This window comes from Ornithorhynchus anatinus, chromosome 1 (genome assembly GCF_004115215.2).
Source record: "Ornithorhynchus anatinus isolate Pmale09 chromosome 1, mOrnAna1.pri.v4, whole genome shotgun sequence".
In the NCBI taxonomy this organism is placed as follows: Eukaryota; Metazoa; Chordata; class Mammalia; order Monotremata; family Ornithorhynchidae; genus Ornithorhynchus; species Ornithorhynchus anatinus.
In genome coordinates, this window is record NC_041728.1 from 33,598,413 (window position 1) to 33,623,295 (window position 24,883).

The following is a 24,883-nucleotide window of genomic DNA, read 5'->3' on the forward strand; positions in this document are numbered from 1 at the left end:
CACTTTCTTCAAGAAGCCTAAAAGATGTCTCTCAAAACTCTGTACTATCCAGCCCCGTCACCAGCTGGAACAAGTTAAAAAACAGAAGGAATTATTTTCTAGAAGTCCCATAAAGAATCAAAACTGTAGTCCTGGCAGAGATACAAGGAGCGGGTTGGCTCGGCTGATCTCTGAACATTCCAGGCAGTGGGTTACAATCTACAAGGTGTTAAATGAAAAGCCTTCTCCCTTGTTCTTCGCTTAATTAAGCCTTTGAGCTGCTTTCAAAGAAGCCTGGGAAAATGACAGGAGACAACTCTACAAGTCTCTGGGGATTGGGAACCTTGAGGTTGTTTCTTTAAGTTTCCATGAAGCAATGGAACTTCTCTCACCTGTCCAAGACAGTGCAGACAGCAGATACCGAAGCCTTTCTGCTCTCTCTTGCCTTGTTATTCACTGGTGGGGAGAAAGAGCCAAACTTTTTAAACCCTTCTCCCTTCAGCTGAAATTTCTTGCCACCAAGCAGAGGGATTGCATATTTAAGCCATTAAGCCTCAGTGGCGGCCTACCCTCAGTCCTCAGGCTTTCCCTAATGATTGGGTAGAAGAGAGCTAGTTTGATTCATTTTTCATTAGGATTGATAACTGGGCTTAGCTACTTAGTGGCTCCCTAGGGGGAGAGTCAGAGTCAGCTTCAGGCTGGACCAGGCTCAAAACAGAGTTACTGGACCATATACTGTTTGTATGGCTTTGTATTGCTGTTATGGTATCTTGTAATGAAAAAATCCAGTTAGTTAAAGCTTTTTTCTGGAAAGAACACTAGCATATTTGGAGCATGAAGGAGACATTTCAGGAGTTCAGAGATTCAGCATCTCCTAGGAGACATCTGAAGTTACATATCAGTCATCCACCAGCACAGTGTAGTAGGGGCTTGGACAGTAGAGGATAAGCAAGTAGCAGTTTCCTTGCCCTTCAGGAGCTTACATTCTAATGGGTCCCCATCAGCCCTTCTCGCCTGGAAGCTGGACCATTGCTCTGCTGCCAGGCATCACTGAATAATGTAGGTTTGTTATAAGCAGGGAACATGCCTGCTAATTCTGTTGTACTGTACTCTCCCAAGTGCTTAGTACAGTGTTTTGCACATAGTAAATGCTCAAAAATACTATTGATTGATAACAACTATTGATTAATAACAGTAGTACAAAAAAACTGTAGTGTTTGTTAAGACCTTGGTTATGGCTCCGGTCCCACGTGGGGCTCACAGTGTAAGGAGAAGGAAGAGCGGGCATTTGATCCCCATTTTACAGATGAGGAAACTGAAGCCCAGAGAAGATAAGTGACCTGCACAGACTTACTCAAAAAGCAAGTGGAAGAGTGAGGATGAAATCTCTGGTCTCGTGACCCCTCAGGGCCTGGAGCTCAGGGTCATCGCAGCTTTCTACAAAGCAAGGATGAGTAGAGGTGGGTGGTACTGCCCTGTCAGATGAAGCAGAGTGGGGCCGCGCAGCCGGACGCCTGCTCGGGGGAAGGTGTCTCAGCCGGGGTCGGTCCCGGTCCTCATGGCAGTGGCGGGTGGACACCCAGACCCAAGGACTCACATGAGGCCCATGTCTTCTTTCAGAGAAAGTCCAGTCCTGCGACCAGGAGAGGCAGAGCGCCCTGGAAGAGGCCAAGCACAGCCCCCGCGAGGGGATCGTCATCCCAGAGTGTGCTCCCGGCGGCCTGTACAAGCCCGTGCAGTGTCACCAGTCCACTGGCTACTGCTGGTGCGTGCTGGTGGACACAGGGCGCCCGCTGCCCGGAACCTCCACCCGGTAAGCCCAGAGACCTGCATCTGCCCGCCCAGCTGCCTTCACACCTTAAATGGGGATTTGAGTCCTGTCAGTCAGTCAATCGTATCTACTGAGTGCTTACCATGTGCAGAGCACTAGACTAAGCACTTGGAAGAGTACAATATAACAACGTAACACACACATTCCCTGCCCCAAATGAGCTTACAGTTCCATCAGCGTGGCCTAGTAGTTAGACCTTGGGCCTGGGGGTCAGAAGGACCTGGTTTCTAATCCCGGCTCCTTGGGCTAGTCACTTCAATTCCTTCTGGGACTCAATTCCCTCATCTATAAAATGAGGGTGAAAACAGTGAGCCCTATGGGGGACATGAACTGCGTCCAACAGGATTACTTTGTATCTACTCCAGTGCTTAGTACAGTGCCTGGCATATAGTAAATGCTTAACAAATACCAAAACAAAACAAAAATTATATGTGATCTATGGGTTGGGAGTAGGGGTGGCTAAATGGTCAATGCTGAAGAAAGAGACTGGCATATTTAAAAATTTTTTAAAAATTATTTTTATGGTGTTGGTTAATTGCTTACTACACATCCAACACTGTTCTAAGTGCTGAGGTAGATATGAGTTAATTAATAATTATAATAATTATGGGGTTTTTTAAGTGCTTACTGTGTGCCGAGCACTGTTCTAAGCGCTGGGGTAGATACAAGGTAATCAGGTTGTCCACGTGGGGCTCACAGTCTTAATCCCCATTTGGCAGATGAGGTCACTGAGGCCTAGAGAATTGAAGTGGCTTGCCCAGGGCCATACAGCAGACAAGTGGTGGAGCTGGGATTAGAACTCATGTTCTCTGACTCCCAAGCCCACTGAGCCATGCTGCTTCTCGATTAGGTTGGACACTATTCCTGACCTGCATTAGGCTCATAGTCAAAATAGTAGGGAGAAGATAATGAATCCCTGTTTGTCAGTTGAGGAAATAAAAAAAAAATAATTATGGTATTTGTTAAGCCTTTACTATGTCCCAAGCACTGTTTTAAATGCTAGGGTAGGTACAAGCTAATTAGTTTGGACACAGTCCCTATCCCACATGGGGCTCCCAGCCTAGGTAGGAGGTAATAGAATTTAGTCCCCATTTTACAGATGAAGAAACTGAGGCACAGAAAAGTTAAGTGATATGCCCCAGGTCTCACACCAAGCAATTGGCCAAACTGGGATTAGAACCCAGGCCCTCTTTCCACTAGGTCATGCTCCCTCTTATATACATTTATATGTCATCATCATCATCATCTACAGCATTCACTGAGCATCTTTTGTGTGCAGACCACCGAACCAGGTGTCTACTTACTGTATGCAGGGCAGTGTGAGAGGCACCTACTGTGTGCGAAACACAGGTGCCTACTCTGGGTAGGGCACTGTACCTGATACCTATTGAGTGGAAAACACTGTTCCTGGAGCCTACTTTGTGAGGAGCACTGTTCTAAGTAATAATAATGGTGGTAATATTTGTTAAGAGCCTCTTGTGCATCAAGCACCATACTGGGTTAGATACAAGATAATCAGGTTCCACACAGAGCTCACAGTCTAAGTAGGAGGGAGAACAGGTTTTGCATCCACAGTTTGCAGATGAGTGAACTGAGGCACAGAAAAGTGAAGTGATTTGTCCATAACCACACAGCTGGTATGTGGACGAGTTGGGACTAGAACCCAGGTCCTCTGATTCAGGTCTGTGCTCTTTTCACTAGGCAGCACTGCTTCTAAGTAGTAGGTGGTAGAGGAGCAAAAGGCAACAGTATCAATCACAATCCTTGCCCATGATTAATTCACAATTAAATTCTAGCCCTTAAGCAGATCAATTTAAGAGAGAGCTGGAGGAAGAGACCCTCCTCCATTACTCTGCAGCAATCTGGCCCAAGGTCCCCACATCAACTCCCACCTTGGGTCCGCAGAGGGGTTTACTGAGTCAAGTGCATGATGTGAGCAGAGTCCTGTCCACACAGCTGACCCGCTTTCCCTTTGCTTGTTCTTCCCTAAGGTACGAGACACCCGTGTGTGAGAGTGATGCCAGGTCCAGAAGCACGGAGGTGGATGATGCTTTCAAGGACAGAGAGCTGCCAGGTGCAGATTGGAGCCGGTTACTCCCCCAGCCTTTCCTCACCTCTGCCTGTCTGTCTCGTTGCGTGCCATCGGGCACGATGATGGGATCCCCAGGGGCTGGTGGGAGCCGAGGCAGGAGCAGTCTGCCTGTCTGTTCAACTTTGTCACCCTTTTTGAGCCTCCCTGCTTCCCTGTCTCCCTCTTGCAGGCTGCCCAGAAGGGAAGAAAGTGGAGTTTATCACCAGTTTACTGGATGCCCTGACCACAGATATGGTTCAAGCCATTAACTCAGCAGCTCCTGCCGGAGGGGGCAGGTGAGTGTTTAAAGTCCCACTGTTGTCATGGAGTGCAGGGTGCCCAGTTCTCTGACCTCCGATGGGTCCCAGTTTAGCTACCACTGATTTTCTCCAAATGGGGATAACCTTCTTGTCAATCTACTACCAATTAATCAATCAATCAATCCTATTTATTGAGTGCTTACCATGTGCAGAGCAGAACTCACAGAGAGAGCAGCATGGCCTAATACAGAGCGTGGGCCTGAAAATCAGTATGATCTGGGTTCTAATCCCAGCTCTGCCACTTAGACAAGTCATTTCATCTCTCTGGGCCGCAGTTACCTTATCTGTAAAATGGAAATTAAGATTGTGAACCCCATGTAGGGCAAAGACTGTGTCCAACCTGAGTAACTCCTATTGACCCCAGCGCTTAGTACAGTGCCTGACAAATAGTAAGCACTTAGCAAAAACCATTAAAAAAGAACAACAGAAAAAGCAAACACTGTACCAAGCGGCTGGGAGAATACAATATAACACAGTTGGTACACATGTTCCCTGCCCACAATGAGCTTATAGTTCAGAATATTTATTCAGTAGTATTCATTGAGATCCTAATGTGTACAGAGCACTGAACTAAGCACTTTGGAGGTTACAGTGGAATTAGTAGAAACAGTCTCTGCCCTCAGGATGCTGACACTCTAGCAGAAGAGATAATCAGTTGATCAATTCGTCAGTGGTATTTTTGAAGTGCTCACTGTGCACAATCCCTGCCCTTAAACTTTTTACAATCTGGGAGAATAGATGGACACATAGTCAATCGATTAATCAATCAAAGGTATGTGATAGAGTAAATAGACACAATCCCCGCTCTCCAAGAGCTTACAGTCTAGCAGGGGAGACAGACATTAAAATAAATTTAGAAGAAGAAGCAACTAAAAATAAAGATATGAACTGAAGTGAAGTGGGGTGAGCACCTCGGTGCTTATATATATATATAAACTCAAGTTTATAGGTGATGCACAGGGAAGGAAAGTAGGGGCGGGAGATGAGAGATTAGTCAGAGAAGGTTTCCTTTAATGGCATTTATTAAGCACCTAGTATGTGCCAGGCACTGTACTAAGCGCTGGGGTAGATACAAGTGAAGCAGGTTGGACACAGACCAGGTCCCACGTGGCCCTTACAGCCTTAATCTCCGTTTTAAAGATGAGGTAACTGAGGCCAGGAGAAATGAAGTGACTTGCCCAAAGTCATACAGCAGACAAACAGCAAAGACGGCATTAGAAACCAGGTCCTTCTGACTTCCAGGCCCAAGGTCTATCCAGCAGGCCATGCTGCTTCCTGGAGGAGCTGAGACATAGCAGAATGAAAGAACAGGAGATGTGTAGGATGAGTGAATGAATCTCCCTCCTTTCTACCCAGTGGCCCAAACCCTCCTGTAGATTTTCTTGGCATCCTCATTAAGGCTTGATATGGAAAGGTCGGTAAGTGTTCCAATCAGCCCAAGTTCTGTGGGTGAAGAGAGCATCCATAAAACTCAGAGAAGGGTTGGGGGGTGCCAACTGAAGAAGTCTTTAAAGGTCACAGTGCTTGGGTGGGGAGAGTGGGAATTGTGAAGAACCAGGGTCTGGGAGTAAAGAAATCTCTCTGAATCTCCTTGGGTGTCCTTTGCCCATTGATTCATTCAATAGTATTTATTCAATAGTATTTATTGAGCGCTTACTATGTGCAGAGCACTGTACTAAGCGCTTGGGATGAACAAGTCGGCAACAGATACAGTCCCTGCCGTTTGACGGGCTTACAGTCTAATCGACCCCCCTTTGTGAAAGAGCAGAAACAGACACTTAACGGGGTTATGTCCCCCAACAACCCTCCTCAGCTGGGAGCTGGGCTCAGTAATGACGACAGTAATTTTGGGATTTGTTACATGCTTACTATGTGCCAAGCATTGTCCTAAACTCTGGGATAAATTCAAGATAGTAACGTCCCACATGAGGCTCACAGTCTAAGTTAGAGGGAGAGCAGATATTGAATCCCCATTTTTGCAGATGAGGGAACTGAGATACCCAGAAGTGAAGTAACTTGCTCAGGGTTGCACAGAAGACGTAGCAGGATCAGGATTCGAACCCAGAACCTCTGACTCCCAGGCCCATGTTCTTTCACTTGCTGGTGGGTCTAGCCCACAAGCTCTCTGGGATTGCATTGGTTCCCATTCAGGCTTCTCCCACCTGTCTTGGAGCCACGGCCTTGGAGTGCTCAGGTCCAAGGAGAGGCAGTGTGTCCCTCCGAAGCGCTTAGTACAGTGCTTTGCACACAGTAAGCGGTCAATAAATTCAATTGAGCGAATGAATGCATCTCACCAGTTCAGGCCTGCCTGGCCCAGGACTCAGAAGAGGAGAGGTGGGGAGCGGTCAGAATTTCCGGCTCCTCGGCCCACTTCTGCTTTCCCAAGCTATCTGACCCTGGAGCTCCCATTCAGGGCAGAACTGAAGGCTTGGAGGTTCTGAGCGCTGTGGAGGAACCACTGAGAAATGGAAAGTCGACAGTGGCTTGGTCATGAGTCGCTAGGCATCAGTGGAGGCTTGTGGCTAGAGCACAGGTCTGGGAGTCAGCAGATTCAGGTTCTAATCCTGGCTCCTAATCAAGTGGTGATTTACTGTGCCAAGAACTGTACTAAATGCTGGGATAGATAGTTGCCTTCTGTGTGACCTTAGGCCCAGTCACTGGACTTCTCTGTGCCTCCGTTTTCTCTTCTATAAATTAGGGATGAAATATCTGTTCTCCCTCTACCTTCAGCAGTAAGTCTCAAGTAGGACAGGGGCTGTGTCTCATATATTGTATCTACCCTAGAGTTTGGCACATCTTAAGTGCTCAACAAATATCAGAATTATTAATAATAAGAACAATAATTGTATTTGCAAAGTGTACCCTATGTGCCAAATACTGAACTAAGTGCTAGGGTAAATACAAGATAATCAGGTCAGACGCAGTCCCCAACACACAAGTAGCTCATAGTCTAAGGGGAAGGGAGAAGAGTGTGGCCTAGTGGCTAGAGCAAGAGCTTGGGAGTCAGAAGGACCTGGATTCTAATCCCAGCTCTGCCACTTGTCTGCTGTGTGACCTAAGACAAGTCACTTCACCTCCTTAGACCTCAGTTACCTTATCTGTAAAATGGGGATTAAGACTGTGAGCTCCAAATAGGACATGGACTGAGTCCCAGCTGGTTAGTACAGTGTCTGGCACATAGTAAGCACTTAACAGACAACATAAACAAATAGGTATTTTAATCTCCATTTTACAGATGAGGAAACTGAGGCAAAGAGAAGTGAAGTAACTTGCCAAAGGTCACACAGCAGGCAAATGGCGGAACAGTGATTAGAACCTAGGGCTACTGATTCCCAAACATATCCCCTTCCTGCTTCCCCTAATCTGTGATTTATTTTAATGTCTGTCTCCCTCACTAGACTGTAGTCTCTTTGAGGGCAGAGAGCATCTACCTCCTCTGTTGCATCATGCTCTCCCAAGTGCTTAGTATACTTAGTACTCTGTGCAAAGTACACATTCAATAAATTCCACTGGATTGCTTGATGAATGAAAGAACCCCGTGGAGTGAGAGGTCATGGGAGGAGGTCATGGGCAGATTGCGAGTTGGACACATCTGAAACTGAAGGGCAGGCAAGGTGTGCTGGGACTTTTTTTCAGGTATTTGTTAAATGCTTACTATGTGCCAGGCACTGTGCTAAGTGCTGGGGTAGATACAAGATAATCAGGGTGGACACAGTCCTTGTCCCACATAAGACTCACTGTCTTATCCCCATTGCTGGGGTAGATACAAGATAATCAGGGTGGACACAGTCCTTGTCCCACATAAGACTCACTGTCTTATCCCCATTTTACAGATGAAGTACCTAAGGCACAGAGAAGAGAAGTGGCTTGCCCAAGGCCACACAGCAGCAGACAAATGATGGAGGCAAAATTAGAACCCAGGTCCTGTAACTCCCAGGCCACTCTCTTTCCACTGGGCCCCGCTGCTGTCCCCTTCCACCTGCCTGGAGTGTGGGGGCTCTTTTACGGGCATGTTTGCCCAGGTCCCTCAGCTTGCACAAATGTTTTGCCAAATGTTTCTAATAGTGTCCCACTGGGACAAGGATTTTCTACCTTTTGAGGGGTAATTTATATTTGGGTCAGAAGCTGTTTTGGGGTTCCAGTGGGGCTTGCACAGTGCGTTTCTAATTTTCCATTCCCATTATAGGTTGATTTTAATGGGGATCGGAGGGTGTGGGGTAGCTTGATTAACCAGAGCTGCTCCCCCAGATAAGAGCGGATAAAGGGGCAGCCTCCATTGCTTCGGAGCGGGTGACACAGATGCTTTGTGGACCCACCAGGGACCCAGACCCCAAGGGGCGGCTTTCTGCAGGGTCCTGCCGGGGCTGGGGGTGGGTGTCTCCCATCCCCAGTCAGAACTAAACTGGGTTTGGGGCTCCCTTCTGGGGAATCCAGCTGGGGAACTCGAGGTGAGGGTGGGGAAGGCTGAGGAGAGTTGGCCCCTTGGGTGGTCATCTAGGGTCAGCCACAGGTCAGCGCCACCTAAGAACTTTCATTCATTCAGTCATATTTCTTGAGCACTTACTGTGTGCAAAGCAGTATACTAAGCACTTGGGGGGAGTACAATATAACATCAGACAGGCACAATCCCTGCCCACAAAAAGCTGCACGTCTGCTGCCGTGCTGGAGGTAGGGAGCCGGAGGAGAGAGCAACCTGCCCTCTTGGCCCTGGCTGAGGCTCGCCCAAGGCAATGCGCATGGGGCAGCTCAAGCCCCCTGGCCTCCATCCACCTTCCAACCACTCTGAAGGGCCGACTCACCAGGACCAATACAATAATTACAGTAACCAACAGGAGAAGCAGTGTGACCTTGGAGAAAGAGCATGGGTCTGGGAGTTAGAGAACTGGAGTTTTAATCCTGGCTCTGCCAAAAACTTGCTGTGTGACCTTGGGCAAGTCTCTTCACTTCTCCCTCTAGATTGTAAGCTTGTTTCAGGCAGGGAATGTGTGTGCCAATTGTGTTGTATTGGATTCTCCCAAGTGCTTAGTACAAGTGCTCTGCACATAGTATATGCTGAATAAATACTACTGATTGATTGATTGATTCTCTGTGTCTCAATTCTCCTCTTCTCCCTCCTAATTAGGCTGTGAGTCCCATGTGGGACAGGGATGGTGTCCAGCTTAATTCACTTGCATCTACACCACCACTTAGATGTACACAGTAAGTGCTTAACAAATACCATAAGAAAAGCAAAAAGTAAACTCTGGTATTTACTAAGTGCTTACTGGGTTCTAAGAACTGTACTAAGTGCTGGGGTGGTTATAAGTTAATCAGATAGTACACTATCCCCATCCCACTTGTGGTTCACAGTCTAAGCAGGAGGGAAAACAGGTATTTGATCCCCATTTTACAGATGACAAAACAGAGAAGTAAAGTGACTACTTGAGATCACACAGCAGGCAAGTAGCAGAGCCAGAAGTAGAACCCCGGTCCTCTGACTCAAAGAACTGTGCTCTCTCCACTGGGCAACTCTGCTTCTCCAACCCCTGCGAAGTCACTTTCACTTTCTCCCTCTCCCCTTCCTTCTGCGACCCACCCCACCTAGTCTTCCCCTTGAGCTCTGGAGGCTGGGGTCTCCCCAGGCCAGAGAACCAACCCGCTTCCCATAGAGGTCTTGCCACGAGCAGGGGAGTGGTCAGCAGGACCTACTGATCTAACAGGAGGTTAGCCAGGACAGGTCTCCATCCCAGGTCTGGCTCTAGTCCCCAAGCCCAGAGCTGCCCTCCTGCAAGGCTTGTGTTTTGATGGGAACAGGTCAGGGCAGCTGCAACACAATTAACACACACATTCCCTGCCTATAACAAGCTTACAGTCTAGAGGGAGAAGTGAAGTGACTTGCTCAAGGTCACACAGCTGCTCACTAATACCACTGATTGATCGAATGAATGAATAGGCTCACTTAAGGAGTTGGGATAGTAACATTTAATGAGCACCTCCTCAAAGTGGTTTCCCCAGGCCACATACCACCCAAAATGTGGAGTTTGGCCAAAAGCTGGTTCTCCTGACTCCCCATTCCAGGCCCATAATGATAATAATAACAACAATAATAATATAATGATATTGCATTTGTTATTCCATCAAATAATGATGTTTATTGAGCACTTACAATGTGCAGAGCACTGTACTAAGTGTTTTGGAGGGTACAATACAACAATACAACAACACGTTCCCTGTCTTCAACAAGCTAGCACTTACTATGTGCCGACACTCTACTAAGTCTCTAGCTTACAGGCTAGAGGGAGAGACAGGCATTAATATAGATAAATAAATAAATTACAGATCTGTACATCTATGTACATAGATATGTGGGGCTAGGATGGGGGATGAATAAAGGGAGCAAGTCAGGGTGACACAGAAGGGAGTGGGAGAAGAGGAAAGGAGGGCTTAACCAGGAAAGGCCTCTTGAAGGAGCTGTCTTCAATAAGACTATGAAGGAGATGAGAGTAATTGTCAGATTTGAGGAGAAAGGGCCTTCCAGGTCAGAAACAGGACATGAGGAAAGAGTCAGCTGTGGGATAGATAGGGTCAAGGAAGAGTGAGAAGGTTAGCATTAGAGGAGCCAAGTGTGCAGGCCATGAGTGATCTCTCTGGGAGAGGAGTGGGAGGACCCTCCCATGCCCTGGGAGCTGGAAGCCTGTTCCAGGAGCCCTGGAGTCGCCGGAGCTGGTGCTGCTGGGAAGGGCAGTCTCTGGCCCAGGAGTGGACCAAATGACCTCATCCATCTTTTCGTCTCACCCGTCTGAGGGTTTGTTATTCCTTGTGTGAGGTGAGACATGACATATGCCAGTCCTAAAGGTTAAAGGAAAGGGATCGTTTTGCTCAGAGTCTCAGGATCTCTCTGCTCCAGGGAGGCAGATGAATCCTGGAGCAAAGGCTTTCTCTAGCCTTTTGTCTCCTCCTTAAAAATGGCACTCTTGGGGGCAGGGGAGGGACTATTCTCCAGACACCTCCCACCCTTCCGGCACCCCGGGGCACCATGGGGCAGGCTGTTCCAGGTCCCTGCCCCATGTCATTTCGTAATGTTGCAGTTAAACAGGGCAGAACGGAGCCAGGAGAGCACAGAGACGAAGACCAAACACATAACACACCAAGCCTGAGCCTGCTACCCATCTAGAGGGACAGAACAGAGCCAGGAGAGCACAGAGATGAGGACCAGGCAGCTCGCACACCAAGCCTGAGCTCACTATCCAGAGGGGCTGAACAGAGCCTGGAGAGCACAGAGACAAGGAACAGACTGCTACCATACCAAGCCTGAGCCCACGCCCTTGCCTGCTGCCCCCTTGGCTCACTCAGGACCCCTTTGGTTTCGAGACATCGGAATCCTTGATGCCCTGAGCTTCATCATGCTCGCTCGCTCACTTTCCCTCCCTTGTCTCCCTGTCAACAGACACACAGAGATAAATGCAAGAAGCAGTGTGGCCTACTTGAAAGGCCTGGGAGTCAGAGGACCTGGGTTTTCATCCCTGCTCTGCTAAGTGCATGTTGTATAACCTTGGGCAAATCACTTCACTTTTCTGTGCCTCAGTTTTCTCAACTGTAAAGTGGTTAAATACCTGTTCTCTTTTCTAATTAGACTGTGAGACCTAGGTGGGCTAGGGACTACTGAACCTGACCTAATTAACTTATATCTACTCCAGTGCTAGTATAGTGTTGGAAACATAGTAAGAGGTCAAAAAATACCATAAAAAAAATTTCTGGACCATGGCCTTGTGGCCAATGGCAAAGCCGGTGGTGGAAGCCAAGGACCCTGCTGCCTTCCTCACCCTGCCAGGCTACATCCTGTGCTTGTTCAGAACCCCCTCAAAACCTTACCTTCATGAATTTAAGTTTGTTATAGGCAGGGAATGTGTCCGCTAATTCTGTTGTACTCTCCCAAGTGCGCAATACAGCGCTCTGCCCATAGTAAAGTGCTCAATAAGTACAATTGATTGATTGATGACATCCCCCTGCCCCAGTCTTAGTGCCCAGGGGCAGATCATGATCCTGGTGGGTGTCTACTGCTAAGCAACACAGCCTTTTGATTGGCAAGAGCTCTCGTCATCTTACTGACTTCCTCTGTAGCAGGCATATAGATAGCCACAGACCTTTGTGTGTCATCTTCCAGAGTCAATATTTACTGAGCACTTACCATATGCAGAACATTGTACTAAGCACTTGGGAGAGTACAATGCAACAGAATTAGCAGACGTGTTCCTTCCCCATAACGAGCTTACTGCAAGGCCATCTCCTTTCTCTCCCTATTCAAGTGGGTGTATAGGCCAATTAATCAATCAGTGGCATTTACTGGGCACTTTCCTTGGGCAGACCATAGTGTGAAGGCAGTGGAATAATGGGCACAGTCCCTACTAGGTGTGTATGTGTGCACATGTTTGTGAGTATGTGAATTCAGGTGGGAAAGGTTAAGGAGTAAGAGCTTGGGCAGGGAGACTAGGTCTGGGTCGCTTTGTGCCTGTAGCATGTTCTGTGATGGATGGTGAGAAGGAAAGCTTGTCAGGCTCAAGGATCAAGGGATGAGAATGGTTTCTGGGGTCAGAGGTCACCCACCCTTGGCATTTCCTCTTCCAACTCGTCCAAGTGAAGGGTTGTGAATAGATATTCAGTGGCTCCAGGAACCCAAAATGTGATTTCTGCCATGATTTGGCATCACCCAACATCTTGGGAATGCCCAGGAGAGTCTTCTGATCCTGGTGATGGACCTGGTGATGGCGATGATGGTGGTGCTGGTGGTCCCCCCCGCAGCTGCCCGCCCTGGCTGTAAGATCGCTGTGGCCAAGGTATATGTCTGTTTATTGCTGTACTGTGCTCTCCCCAGGGCTTAGTACAGTGTTCTGCACACAGTAAGCACTCAATAAATCTGACTGAATGAATGAATGAGTGCTGGTGGTACTGGTGCTGATGGTGATGGTGCTAGTAGTAGTGGTGGTGGAGGGACAGCGTGGTGACGGTACTGCCACCTGCCTGCTGTATGACCTTGGCCAAGTCACTCACCTCTGTGCTTCAGTGTTCTCATTTGTAAAATGGGGATTCAATTCCTGTTCCACCCTCCTCCTTAGATAATGAGTTCTGAGTAGGACAGGGACTATGTCTTGACTGGCTCATCTCACCTTTACCTCAGAGCTTAGTAAAATGCATAGCACGTAATAAGTGCTTAACAAATACCAGTTATTATTATAATGCTTATTATTGTTATCACTATTACTATTTTGAAGGGGGTGGGGGTGGGGGTGGAATTGGTGGTAGGAGTCAGAGGTGGTGGTGGAGGTGGAGGGGCTGAAGGTGATGGCGGTAGAGGTGCTGGAGGTGAGGGAGGTGGTGATGATGAGGGTGGCAGGGTTGGTTCCGTTCTGGCGGTTTTGGCGGTGGAAATGGCGACTCTGTGGGGATTCCATTGCTCAGCCCGGGGGAAGCTGCACTGGGGAGGTGACTGAGCGCCCTCAGTGGGGTTGCGGGTGTCCTGTCGATGCAGGTTCTCTGAGCCCGACCCAAGCCACACCCTGGAGGAGCGGGTGGTGCATTGGTACTTCAGTCAGTTGGACAACAACAGCAGCAACGACATCAACAAGCGGGAGATGAAGTCTTTCAAGCGTTACGTGAAGAAGAAAGCCAAGCCAAAGAAGTGCGCCCGGCGCTTCGCCGACTACTGTGACCTCAACAAAGACAAGTCCATCTCCCTGCAGGAGCTCAAGGGCTGCCTGGGGGTCAGCAAGGAAGGAGGTGAGAAGCTTCTGCCCCTACTCTCCACTCCTCTGCTGCCGCCATCTGTCAGTCCAGCAGTGCTATCTGACGAGTGGTCACCTTGCCGAGCACCGCACTAAATGCTGGGAGAGTGCAGTTCGTAGTCGCCACCTCTGCCCTCAAGAAGCTTTCAGTTTCCCATCAGTAGAAGCAGTAGCTTTTAGCAAATGTCCATTGGATGCAATATCCTGCTTTAAACATATGGGCAGGGGGAGTGCCTCCACTTGCTTGTTTAGGACACACCCCTTGCCCATAAGGAGCTTGAAGTCGAATGGGAGAGGCATCCAAGTACCTTCAAACACAGTAATCAAACTTTCTTGGAGCTTACGGACTACAGAACTTACAGTCTAGAGGTACAGCTAGAAGGTTGGTATGGGACGAGTAGAGTGAGCCAGTTGGGAGAGGTGGGTGCAGGGAGCAAATCCACAAGGAAGAGCCAGTGGGGAGGAGATTTTCCTTAACGAGGAGAGAGGTGGGGCCCAGGGCACAGTTTGGAGGGGCAGAGAGATGCGGGCCCAGTCGAAGCTTCAGCGAGTTGATCCATTTGACGTCGGGAAGAGTGGACTGACAAGGGGAGAGGCAGCAGATGGAAGTAATAGCCTTTGCCACTCTATGGGCAGAATTTCTATCAGGGTGGTTGCTGGTTGTTCAGGCGAAGAGGAAGGGATGGATCTGGGAGATGCGATGAAGGAAAAACCGGCAGGATTTGGCGGTAGATTGAATGGGAGAGTTAAAATCAAGAAGTCAAGGATGACACTGAGGCTTCTGGGATGGCGATGGTGGTGGGGTCAGTGACTGAGCTTGGAAAGTCAGGAGACGGAGTAGGTTCAAGAAGGAAGTTTGAGATGCTGACAGGTTACCCAAAAGAAGGTGTCTTGGAGGCTCCAGACGATGTGAGATTTTGGATTGGGACTGGAGAGGTAGTTTTGGGAGTTGCCTGCATAGAGAAGGAAGTTGGAGCCAGGGGAGGAGGTGAGATCCCCAAGATGGCGGACGTACTTTGAGAGAAATAGAGGACCTAGGATAGAGCCTTGAGGGACATTGAAAGCCAAGGGGTGGGAGGCAGAAGAAAAGCAAACAGAACCAGAAAGCAGATAGATTCCTTGCATAGTAAGAACTGTGGAATTTTTTAAGTGCCTACTATTTGCCAGACACTGTACTAAGAGCTAGGGTAGATACCAAGGAATTAGGTTGGACACATTCCATGTCCCACATAAGGGGCTCCCAGTCTTATTCCCCATTTTACAGATGAGGTAACTAGAGAAGTTAAGTGACTCGCCCAAGGTCACACAGTAGACAAGTGGCAGAGCCGGGATTAGAATCCAGGTCCTTCTGACTTGAGCCTCAGTTTTCTCTCCTTGCCCTCTCTTCATTTTCCATCCTCTCTGGGAAAGCAGGGAATGGAACCATTTTGCTATTTGTTTTTATGGTATTTGTTAAACACTTACTATGACCCAAGCACTATTCTCGGTGATTAGGTAGATTCTATTTAATCAGGTTGGTTATCATCCACATCCCATTAGACACAGTCTAAGTAGGAGGGAGAACAAGTATTTTATCCCCATTTTACAATTGAGGAAACTGAGGCACAGAGTAGTGTAGTGACTTGCCCAGGATCACACAGCAGGTAAGTGGCAGAGTTAGGATTAGAACCCAGGTCCTCTAACTCCCAGGCCCATGCTCTTCCCACTCTACCATGCTGCTTCTCAATGCAGTGTGGCAAGCCTCTGAACCAAGGTGGGGGCAACACCATTTGTGGAGGGGGAAACTGAGGTCTAGAAAGGGAAATGTTATGTCCAATAGGCTGCCCCGGGACGTCGGTTGGTGAGGGAAGTGAGCCACCCGAGGGCACAGTCTCCTGTCCACGGGTCCCTGCTCACAAGTTTCCTATTCCCTTCTGCCCCTTATCCCCTTTCCATGTCCCCAGGGTTTCCAGCCTTGTGGATTTCTTTCTGCCTGGATTTCCCACCTGGGCCCTGGAGGCTGAGAAGGATGGGATGCTGTTGGTGGATCAGGCTTGGGGCCAGCGAGGCCAGGTCAGCCTCCTTAAGGAAGGACACCCTCCCCTCTGAGGCTGCGAGTGTCTCTCGAATCCCCACTGAGGGAGCAAGACAGCCGTCCTCCCGCCGCCACCCTGATGAATGGCACCCTATCAGAGTGTAGTGAGGGCCGCCATTTTTAAAATTTAGCCCAAGAACAGATGAGGGGTTGTGGGTTCTGGGGTTTGGACCACATCCTGACCCCTGCATGACTCTGACAGTGACCCTGATTGTGATCCCTGCATGACCCTGACCATGACCCCAATATGACCATGACAGTGACCCTGGTTGGGTCTGGCTCAGTACTGGAGCCGACCCAGTCTGAGAGAAAGCCCTACAAGACTGAGGCAGAGAGGGGAGTGATGTGCTCTCATGGAGAAAGCTCAGGCTTGGGAGGCAGGAGACCTGGGTCCTCATCCTGGCTCTGCCACTTGACTGCTGTGTAACTTAACATCTCTGGGCCTCAGTTTTCTCATCTCTCAAAATGGGGTCCCATAACTGTTCTCCCTTCCCATTAGACTGTGAGTGCCACATGGGGGAGGGACCGTGTCTGACCTGATTGTATTGTATCTAGCCCAGCCCCCTGACACATAGTAAGCATTTTAAAAATCCCACAGTTGCTATTAATATAATTTTTATTACTATTGTTATTACCCCAGGAGGCCCCAAAGTCTGCAAGGTGAGGCCGCTTCTACCTCCCTGAAATTTTTTTTAATGTTGTTTGTTAAGTGCTTACTATGTCTCAGGCACCACACTAAGAGCTGTGGTAGATCCAAGCTAATTAGGTTGAACACAGTCCATGTCCCACATGGGGTTCCCAGATTAAGCTCCATTTTACAGATGGGGTGAATGGGGCACAGAAAAGTGAAGTGACTTGCCCAAGTTCTCCCACAGCAGGCAAGTGGTAGAACTGGGAGTAGAATCCAGGTCCTACTGACTCACAGACATGCGCTCTATCCACTAGGCTACGCTGCTTAAGTCAGCAGATGGTTGCCTGGCCCTGTCCCCTGCCCTGCCGAGGACCCAGCCAGGGACAGTCTGCCCCTCAGCCCCTCCATAGCTCTTGCCCAAAGAGGAAAGGGGGATGGTCTCCCCACTCTCTGGGGACTGAAGGGTCTTCCCAAGGTCTCCAGAGCCTGCTGGACATGGACAGGCAGACAGGCAGATGGGAGGAGAGCGTGTCAACCCCAGGGGACGGAAAGGCAGAAGGAAGAGTCTCAGAGGGCAGCTGTGTATCGACTGATCAATCAATGAATGGTATTTATTGAGTACTTACCTTGCTCGGAGCACTCTACTAAACCCTTGGAAGAATCTAATACAACAGAGTAGGTAGACACATTCCCTGCCCACAAGAAGCTTACAGGCTAGAGGGGGAGACAGACATTAATCAATAAATCAATCAATGGTATTTATTGGGCACTTACCATGTGCAGAGCACTGTATTAACTTCTTGTGAGAGTCCAATACAACAGATACGTTCCCTGCCCACAAAGAGCTTCCAGCCTATGGCGACTGTGACTGCCGGTGGCCATAGGTGGGTGACCAGTTAAACAGCTGGATCCTAAGGTCCTCTGGACTGTCAGTCCATCCCAGACGGGAGAATGTCCCCTGACCCTACCACATTGTCCTGTCCCAACCGCTTAGTCCAGTGCTCTGCGTGTAGTAAGCGCACATCAAATACCGCCGATTGACAGCCTAATTGACTTGACACCATCTCGTGGGGAAGGAAACAGGGTTGGAGGAGAAAACAATCTCCCCGGTGGCAGAGGTTCTCACCCTGGGCCCTACTTCCACCCGGGGGCCACTGGCTGTCCGGATCTCCCCCTACCGCTAAGCTTGTAATAGCAACTGAGATATTTGTTAAGTGTGATCCATGTGCCAAGCACTGTGCTAAGTGCTATAAGGTGATCCGATTGACAAAGTCCCTGTCCCAAGGGACTCATGGTCTGAGTGGGAGGAGAAAAGGAATTGAATTCCCTTTTTACAGATGAATAAAAGGCACAGAGAAGTTAAGTAGCTCGCTGAAAGACAACCCAAAGTCAAGAGGAAGGGCTAGGAATAGAAACCTCATCTGACTCCCAGGTCCATGCTCTTTCCACTAGACCACACTGCATCACGGGGTTTGGCTTGCCCCTCTGATAGGAGCCTCAAACCCCCACAGCCTGCCCCATTGCTAGGAGCCTTGAACATCACCAACAGGAGCTTCAGACAGCTGCTAGGAGTCTCAGCAGAAGACTGCCTAATCTGCTAGGCACCCCGAACACTCATGGTCTTGCCTCTTTGCTAGGAGACTCAAACAGCAGCAACCTACCCAGCTGCTAGGAGCTTCAAACAACCTCAGCCTTCCCCACTGCTAGGAATCTCAGTCAGCAGAGGCCTGCCCCACTGTGGTATAATGGATAGAACACAGGCCTAGAAGTTAGGTCATGGATTCTAATCCCCACTTCTCTGTTGTGTGACCTTGGGCAAATCACTTCACTTCTCTGTGCCCTAGTGACCTCATCTAAGGGATCTAAGGGAGGGTCAGTGGCTCCCGGGGGTGAGACAAATGGGGATTGAGACTGGGAGCTCCATGTGGGACAGGGGACTGTGTCTAACTGGATTTGCTTGTCTCCATTCCGGTGCTTAATGCAGTGCCTGGCATATCATAGGTACTTAAAAATGCTATTATTATTATTATTATCATTATGAGAAGCAGCGTGGCTTAGTGGAAAGAGCACGGGCTCGGGAGTCAGAGTTGTAGGTTCTAATCCCGGCTCTGCGACTTGTCAGATGTGTGACCTCAGGCAAGTCACTTCACTTCTCTGTGCTCAGTTCCCTCATCTGGAAAATAGGGATGAAGACTGGGAGCCCCAGGTGGGGCAACCTGATTACCTTATATCTATCCCAGTGCTTAGAACAGTGCTTGGCACATAGTAAGCACTTAACAAATGCCATTAAAAACAAAACCAAACAAAAAACCTCCACTGGCCTGTTCCGCTGCGAGGAGCCTGGTGTGCAGTTCCCTCTAGCGGTCACTGGGGAATGGCTACTCGAGGCCGCGATAACTCGCGTTTTTGAAGTTCCGTGGGGGACATTGGGGGGCTTTGAAAATGCAGCATTAAATCCCTGTCCCTCATAGGGTTCACAGTATTTTTCCCCATTTTACATATGAGGTAACTGAGGCACGGAAAAGTTAAGTGACTTGCCCAAGGCCACACAGCAGACAAGTGGCAGAGTCAGAATTAGAACCAATGACCTTCTGACTCTCGGGCCCGTGCTCTATCCACTAGGTCATGCTGCTCCTCTGACTCACCCCGACATGATCATGAGACATAGCATGGCCTAGTGGAAAATGCCCGGTCCCGGGAGTCAGAGGGCCTGATTAATCTCAACTCCGCCGTGTATTTGCTGGTGATCTTGGACCAGTCACTTAACATCCCTGAGTTTCACTTTCCTCAACTGTAAAATGGGGATTGAATACTGAATTCCCCCCTTCTTAGTCTGAGAGTCTCATGTGGGAGAGGGACAGTATTTGGCCTTGTATCTACCCCAGTGCATAGTACAGTGATTGTTATAGTAAGTGCTTAACAAATATGACAATTACTGCTTTAATCGATCCTTGGTTGGGTGCAGAGTTGGGAGATTCTGGGGCTCACTGGGTCAGAAGCTTGTCCACTCTCTAGTTTACATCTCTGTTAGAGAAGCCAAACCTTAATTCTGCCCTGGAAATGAAAAACCCTGCACCTTCGAGTCAATCAATCAGTCAATGAATGGTATTTACTGAGTGCTTACTATGTCCAGAACTCTATACTAAGCACTTGGAAAAGTACAATACAACAGAATTAATGGACATTTCCTGCCCAAAAGGAGCTTACAGTCTAGAGGGGAGGCAGACATAAATATAAGCAATTTATAATACATAATTTAAAGATACATAGGTAACTACTGTGGGATTGGTGGTGGGGCAAATATCAAAGGTCCAAAGGTTACAGATCCAAGTGCACAGTTGACCCAGAAGGGAGATTGAGCCAGGGAAAAGAGGATTTAATTGGGGAAGGCCTCTTGGAGATCTCTTCAGGTCACATTCCCTCTTAGAGGCCTTTCCCAATTAAGTCCTCTTTTCCCCAGCTCTCTCTCCCCATTCTGTGTTGACTATGCACTTGAATCTGTGATGCTGTAAAGGAGGGAAGACTGGTGGTCTGGAGTATATGGATGGGGATGGATTTCCAGGCTAGGGGGAGGAAGTGGGAAAGGGGCTGGTAGTGAAAAAGTTGATTGGGGTAAACCAGAATGGGAAATCTAGGGGGCCACTGCTTGATCAAGATGTATGGCTAATTAAGAGTCGGGGCTGATCGCAGGGGAGCTCAGATGGAGAGCTAGTAAAAGTCACCATTTGCCCAAATGGCTAACAGACTAGCTCCCTTCCCACCTGCTGGTGGCCTAAGACACAAATCAGCTGGAGCCCGTAGGTGGCCCCTGGAGTCCATTGGGGAGTCGGGTAAGGCACTAGCGGTGCTGTGTTCTCAAGCGACTGGCATGGCCCTATGGGCTTCCTCCGTGTTCCAGGCCAGGAACAGCTGCAAAGGGGATGGTGGTGGGGGTGTCCCCTTCTGCTCCCCAAGCCAACCCAGGCTTGGGGGGCCAGGAGTGGGACCACCCAGTTCAGCAATGGCCCTAGTCCTGAAGGGGCTCTCCTTGTTGGTTGCAGGGAGCAGTGCTGGCAGCTTTCCCCATGGAAAAAGACAAGGCGTGAATCCGTTCAGTAAGTCTCCTCCGTCTCTCCAGGACTTCTCTCTTACCCCACCGGTTACTCAGAGACTTAGGGAAGCTCTGCCTTTCACTAAGAGTCAGTCAGTAGTATTTTTTTTGAGCGCCTACTATGTGTGGAGCACTGTACTAAGAGCTGGGGAGAATACACAATGTAACAGACATATTCCCTGCCCACAGCGAGTTTACAGTCTAGAGGGGAATGAACGGCAGGAATACCATCTCAGTGGGATATACTCCCAGCCCTGACCTCCCATTCTGCTCATTCCAAGTAGCCCTGGCTGGTGAGAAGATAGCCTGGTGACCGAGAGGCTCTAACAATCAGTCAGTCAATAGGTCAGTGGTGTTTTTTGAGTGTTTGCTGTATGCAGAGCACTGTAGCAAGTGATTGGGAGAGTCCAGTAGGGTAAATAGATATGCTCTCAGCTCTCGAAGAACTTACAGTCCAGCAGTCAATCAATCAACTAGTCATGATATTTACTGAGCGCTCGCTGTGGGCGGAGCACTGTACTAAACACTTGGAAGAGTTCAATATAACAGAATAAGTAGTCACAGTCCCTGCCTGCTATGAGTGTACAGTCTAATAATAACAATAATAATAATCACAGTGCTTGTTAAGCACTTACTGTGTGCCCAGCACTGTTCTAAGCGCTGAGGTAGATGCAAGGAAATAGGGTTGGACACAGTCCCCATCCCACATGGGGCTCACAGTCTTAATCCCCATTTTACAGATAAGGTAACTGAGGCACAGAGAAGTTAAGTGATTTGCTCAAGGTCACACAGCAGACAAGTTGCGGAAGCTCACTTCCTCGGATTCCCCATGCTAGACTGTCCTGGGCAGGGGGAGGAGGAGAGGAACATGGGATTAGTCTCCTGAAAATCGTTTCTTGATACGCCCTCCCCCCGCGGCCCCCCCCACGCACGCCCCAATTTTTCTCTGATTCCCCGCCAATTCTCCCTCTTCCAGTAGGACGTCTCGTCTAAGGTCCCGAACCAGATGGGCTGGCGGGAGTGGACCGGAGAGAGGCAGGACCAGCAGACCCCGGCCCCCTTGCCCGTCGCCACTGCTGCCTCGGACCCCCCACCCCCACCCCCGCACCCCAGCCCCACCCCCTGGAGCTGTGTCATGCTCCTCGCACCCTTTGAAGTTTGCACTTTGTAACCGTTGTCTTTTTGTTTGTTCTTTAACGCCATTATCTAATCCTGCTGAGGGAAGAGAGAAGGAAACAGAGCCAGACTCCCTCTTGGATCAGCTACTGATGACTTAGGATTTTGGGGTCTTTGGGACTCCAGAGAAGAAAGATTTATATACTGTATATAAATATATATGGAAATTGTACAGTTCTTTTGTACAGGCAATGGAGTTGCTGTTTTCCCCACCTGCCCAAGGCTCTCAGCTAGCAAGGCCGGGTCCAGCTCCCTCCGTAGGCCCTGCCGGCCCCCGGGGGCTGCTGGGCTCGGGCCCCCCACCTTCCTGGAGGATCCACGGTCCCTGGAGCCCCAAGCCCCACAGCCACTGCGCCCTGCAGCTGGGAGTCTGCTGTGGCAGGGGGCCATCTCCAGAGGGGAGTGGAAGCAGGGAGGAGGAGAGCAAGTTGGGGTCTACCCAACGAGGAGGCTCCCCAGCACCAGCCAAAGTTCCCAGGCCTGAGATCCCGACAAGGAGTCCCCCAAGAGTTGAGCCTCCATCGTTTCTTAATTAAAAGTTGGGGCTTAGCCAGCTGAGGAGGCGGTCACAGGGTCGGAGGAGCTTAACCCTTCATTCTCTGACAGGGCCAGGGACATGGGGGGCTGAGAGATTGATTATGTGCCCAGTTCCAAGGGAAGCCGCCTGAATATCCAAACTGGGGCAATAGTGCAGGGCTGTTAGCTGGGGTCCACCCCGGGCCTGAGACTGGCTTTGAACTTCTGGGTCACTGACCTCCACGGTCACCCACGCCCCCTGCTAAGTGACTTCCAGAGCAAAGTTCCCCTTGCCTCTCCTTCGCCCTCCCCACCTACCTCTCCCCTCCCACCGCCCCTGACCAACACTCAAGCAAGAGAGAGGAAAGGCTGTTCCCGCCAAGATGCCATTCCCTCTCCTGGCCGCAAATCGCCTCCAGCTCGTAGCATCAGGTTTTCTATATTTGGTATCTGTTATACTATACAAGTACAATATATGCAGAGAACACAGTCCCTGTCTCACACAGGATTCTCAGTCTTCGTGGGAAGGAGGACAGGTATCTTATCCCTATTCTGCAGATGAGGAAGATGAGGCAGAGACAAGGCAAGTGCCTCACCCAAGGCCACCCGTCCATGAAGTGGCAGGGCCAGGATTAGAGTTTGGGTCCCGTGCCTTCCAGGCCTAGGATCTTTCCACAAGGTCACGCTGCTGCCAGCTGGGAAGGAGGTAGCGCCAGGGATGAGGGAAGATCCGTAAGGCTGGAGAGGAGGGGTGTAGTTGAGTGTGCTTGGCCAAGCAGTCCCCAACGTCAGTGCCTGCAGCCTAATGACGAGATGGCAGATGGTCAGTCTGAGCCCCACTGTGCTGCGGGGAAACAGGAGCCACCCGATTCTGCTCACCCTTGGGGGAGGCTGGCTTACAGCGGGGTCAAGATCTTTCTTGAGACTGGACCTAATGGCGGGAGCAGGGAGAAGGTGGAGGACTCCGGGGCCATAACCAGGAGGGGCGGGGACAGGACTTCTGGGCAACTCCGTTAGCTTAGTCTGAGCGTGAGACTGGAGGCCTGTCTATGGTCACATTACCCTGGGCGGTCCGGGGTCAGACAGACAGACAGACAACCCTGTTGGGAGAGAAGTTGGGGTTGAGCTGGGGCAGGATCTGGCAGAAGCAGCTCTGCCCTGGGCTGCTGAGGGAAGGACGTGCAGGGTGGCAGAGCCTCTGCTGCAGCTCCGGGACTCTCATGCCACTGGGCCAGCAAACTCCAGGAACAACTTGGAGTTCCTTGCTGCCTCCACCCAGGGGTCTGCCTCCTGACAGGAAGAACCCATTACAGTCTCCCGACTCCTTGCCCCCTTGCAGCCAGAAGCCCAAGTGGCCTCCACTGAAGAGGTCCAGAGGGCCTGGTGTGTGGCCGGCTCCCTCCAGGACTGAGACCCAAGGGCCCAGGGATGAGCCTTCAATTCCCACCTGGCCAAGGGAGGGGGCCATGGAACCGGGCAGGAAAAGGAGCTCCTGGCATACAGATGGAATGGATCCCAGTGTGACTGGGACGGGCCCAGCTTCAGGCCTGTCTGCCTAGGGAAGTCGGCAACCCGGGGTCCTGGGCTGTTTTCTGGGTTGTGACTCGTCCGTGAGGTGTCTGAACGTCCCGAGGAGAAATAGCCCTTATCAGAAACTTCTGCCCAGTGCAGTGTAGCCAGCAAGGTCGAGGTCCAGCTGGAGGGCAGAGCAGGCCCCAGCTCGGGCCCAGGGCATGGGGGTAGGGAGCCACCAGAAAGCAGCTTATTCCTCTGTTAGTTGAGGAGAGGCCAGAACGGAGCCAGCCCTTCCGTGCCCACCTCCCAACCCCCGCCCCTTCCCGTGATCCAAGCATCTGGGTTGTTGTGAGAAGCGGGTGTTTTTGTTTTTTAATAAAATTAGATAACCCTCATTGTGGTCTCCTTTTCTGTCTTGAGGCCCCCACAGGGCTCCCCAACCTTGCCTCCCCCTCTCCTTGTGGACCAGGGTCTTTGCCTAGAACAGTTCTGCCTGGAGATCTGCACAAATGGGGCAGACACATCTTCTGGGAGAAGGGATCTCCATCTCCTCAGACGGTCCAGCCAGGGGCACTGGTTTCTGCAAGGGTTAGGTTTCCGCAATGGCGCCATGAGGGGCACCATTGGCCTCGCAGCGTGGCCCCCTGGAAAATGATTGTGGAACCTCTTCCGGACTGGACCTAATCAATCAACGGTATTTTCAATCAGTGGAAATTAACTCCCAGAGGGCAACCCTCCACCAGCCTTATGAATGGGCAGGATCTGACGGTAGGATGGATTTTGGTACAGTTTTCAGCTGGACCATATGCACTGGAAGCCTTTCCGTCTGGCGCACTCTCTTATGATAAGAATAATAATAATGGTAATAATGGTAATTGTGGCATTTGTTAACCACTTCCTGGGTGCCAGGCACTGTACTAAG

At 49.9% G+C, this 24,883-nt stretch overlaps 1 protein-coding gene across 3 annotated transcripts in view; it reads left to right on the forward strand.

Annotated features, from left to right (window-relative positions):
- Positions 1–24,356, forward strand: part of SMOC1 (SPARC related modular calcium binding 1) — a 150,025-nt gene extending 125,669 nt beyond the window's left edge. For 2 of the 3 annotated variants that reach the window (XM_029067929.2, XM_029067942.2), the window contains exons 8-13: positions 1,600–1,792; positions 3,802–3,884; positions 4,072–4,177; positions 13,707–13,954; positions 20,705–20,758; positions 21,731–24,356. In XM_029067929.2, coding sequence (XP_028923762.1) covers positions 1,600–1,792; positions 3,802–3,884; positions 4,072–4,177; positions 13,707–13,954; positions 20,705–20,758; positions 21,731–21,747 — 701 coding nt within the window. In that variant the 3' untranslated portion in view covers positions 21,748–24,356. The remainder of the gene's footprint in view (positions 1–1,599; positions 1,793–3,801; positions 3,885–4,071; positions 4,178–13,706; positions 13,955–20,704; positions 20,759–21,730) is intronic. The other variant, XM_029067935.2, reaches the window with a different exon arrangement.
- The last annotated feature ends 527 nt before the right edge of the window (positions 24,357–24,883 follow it).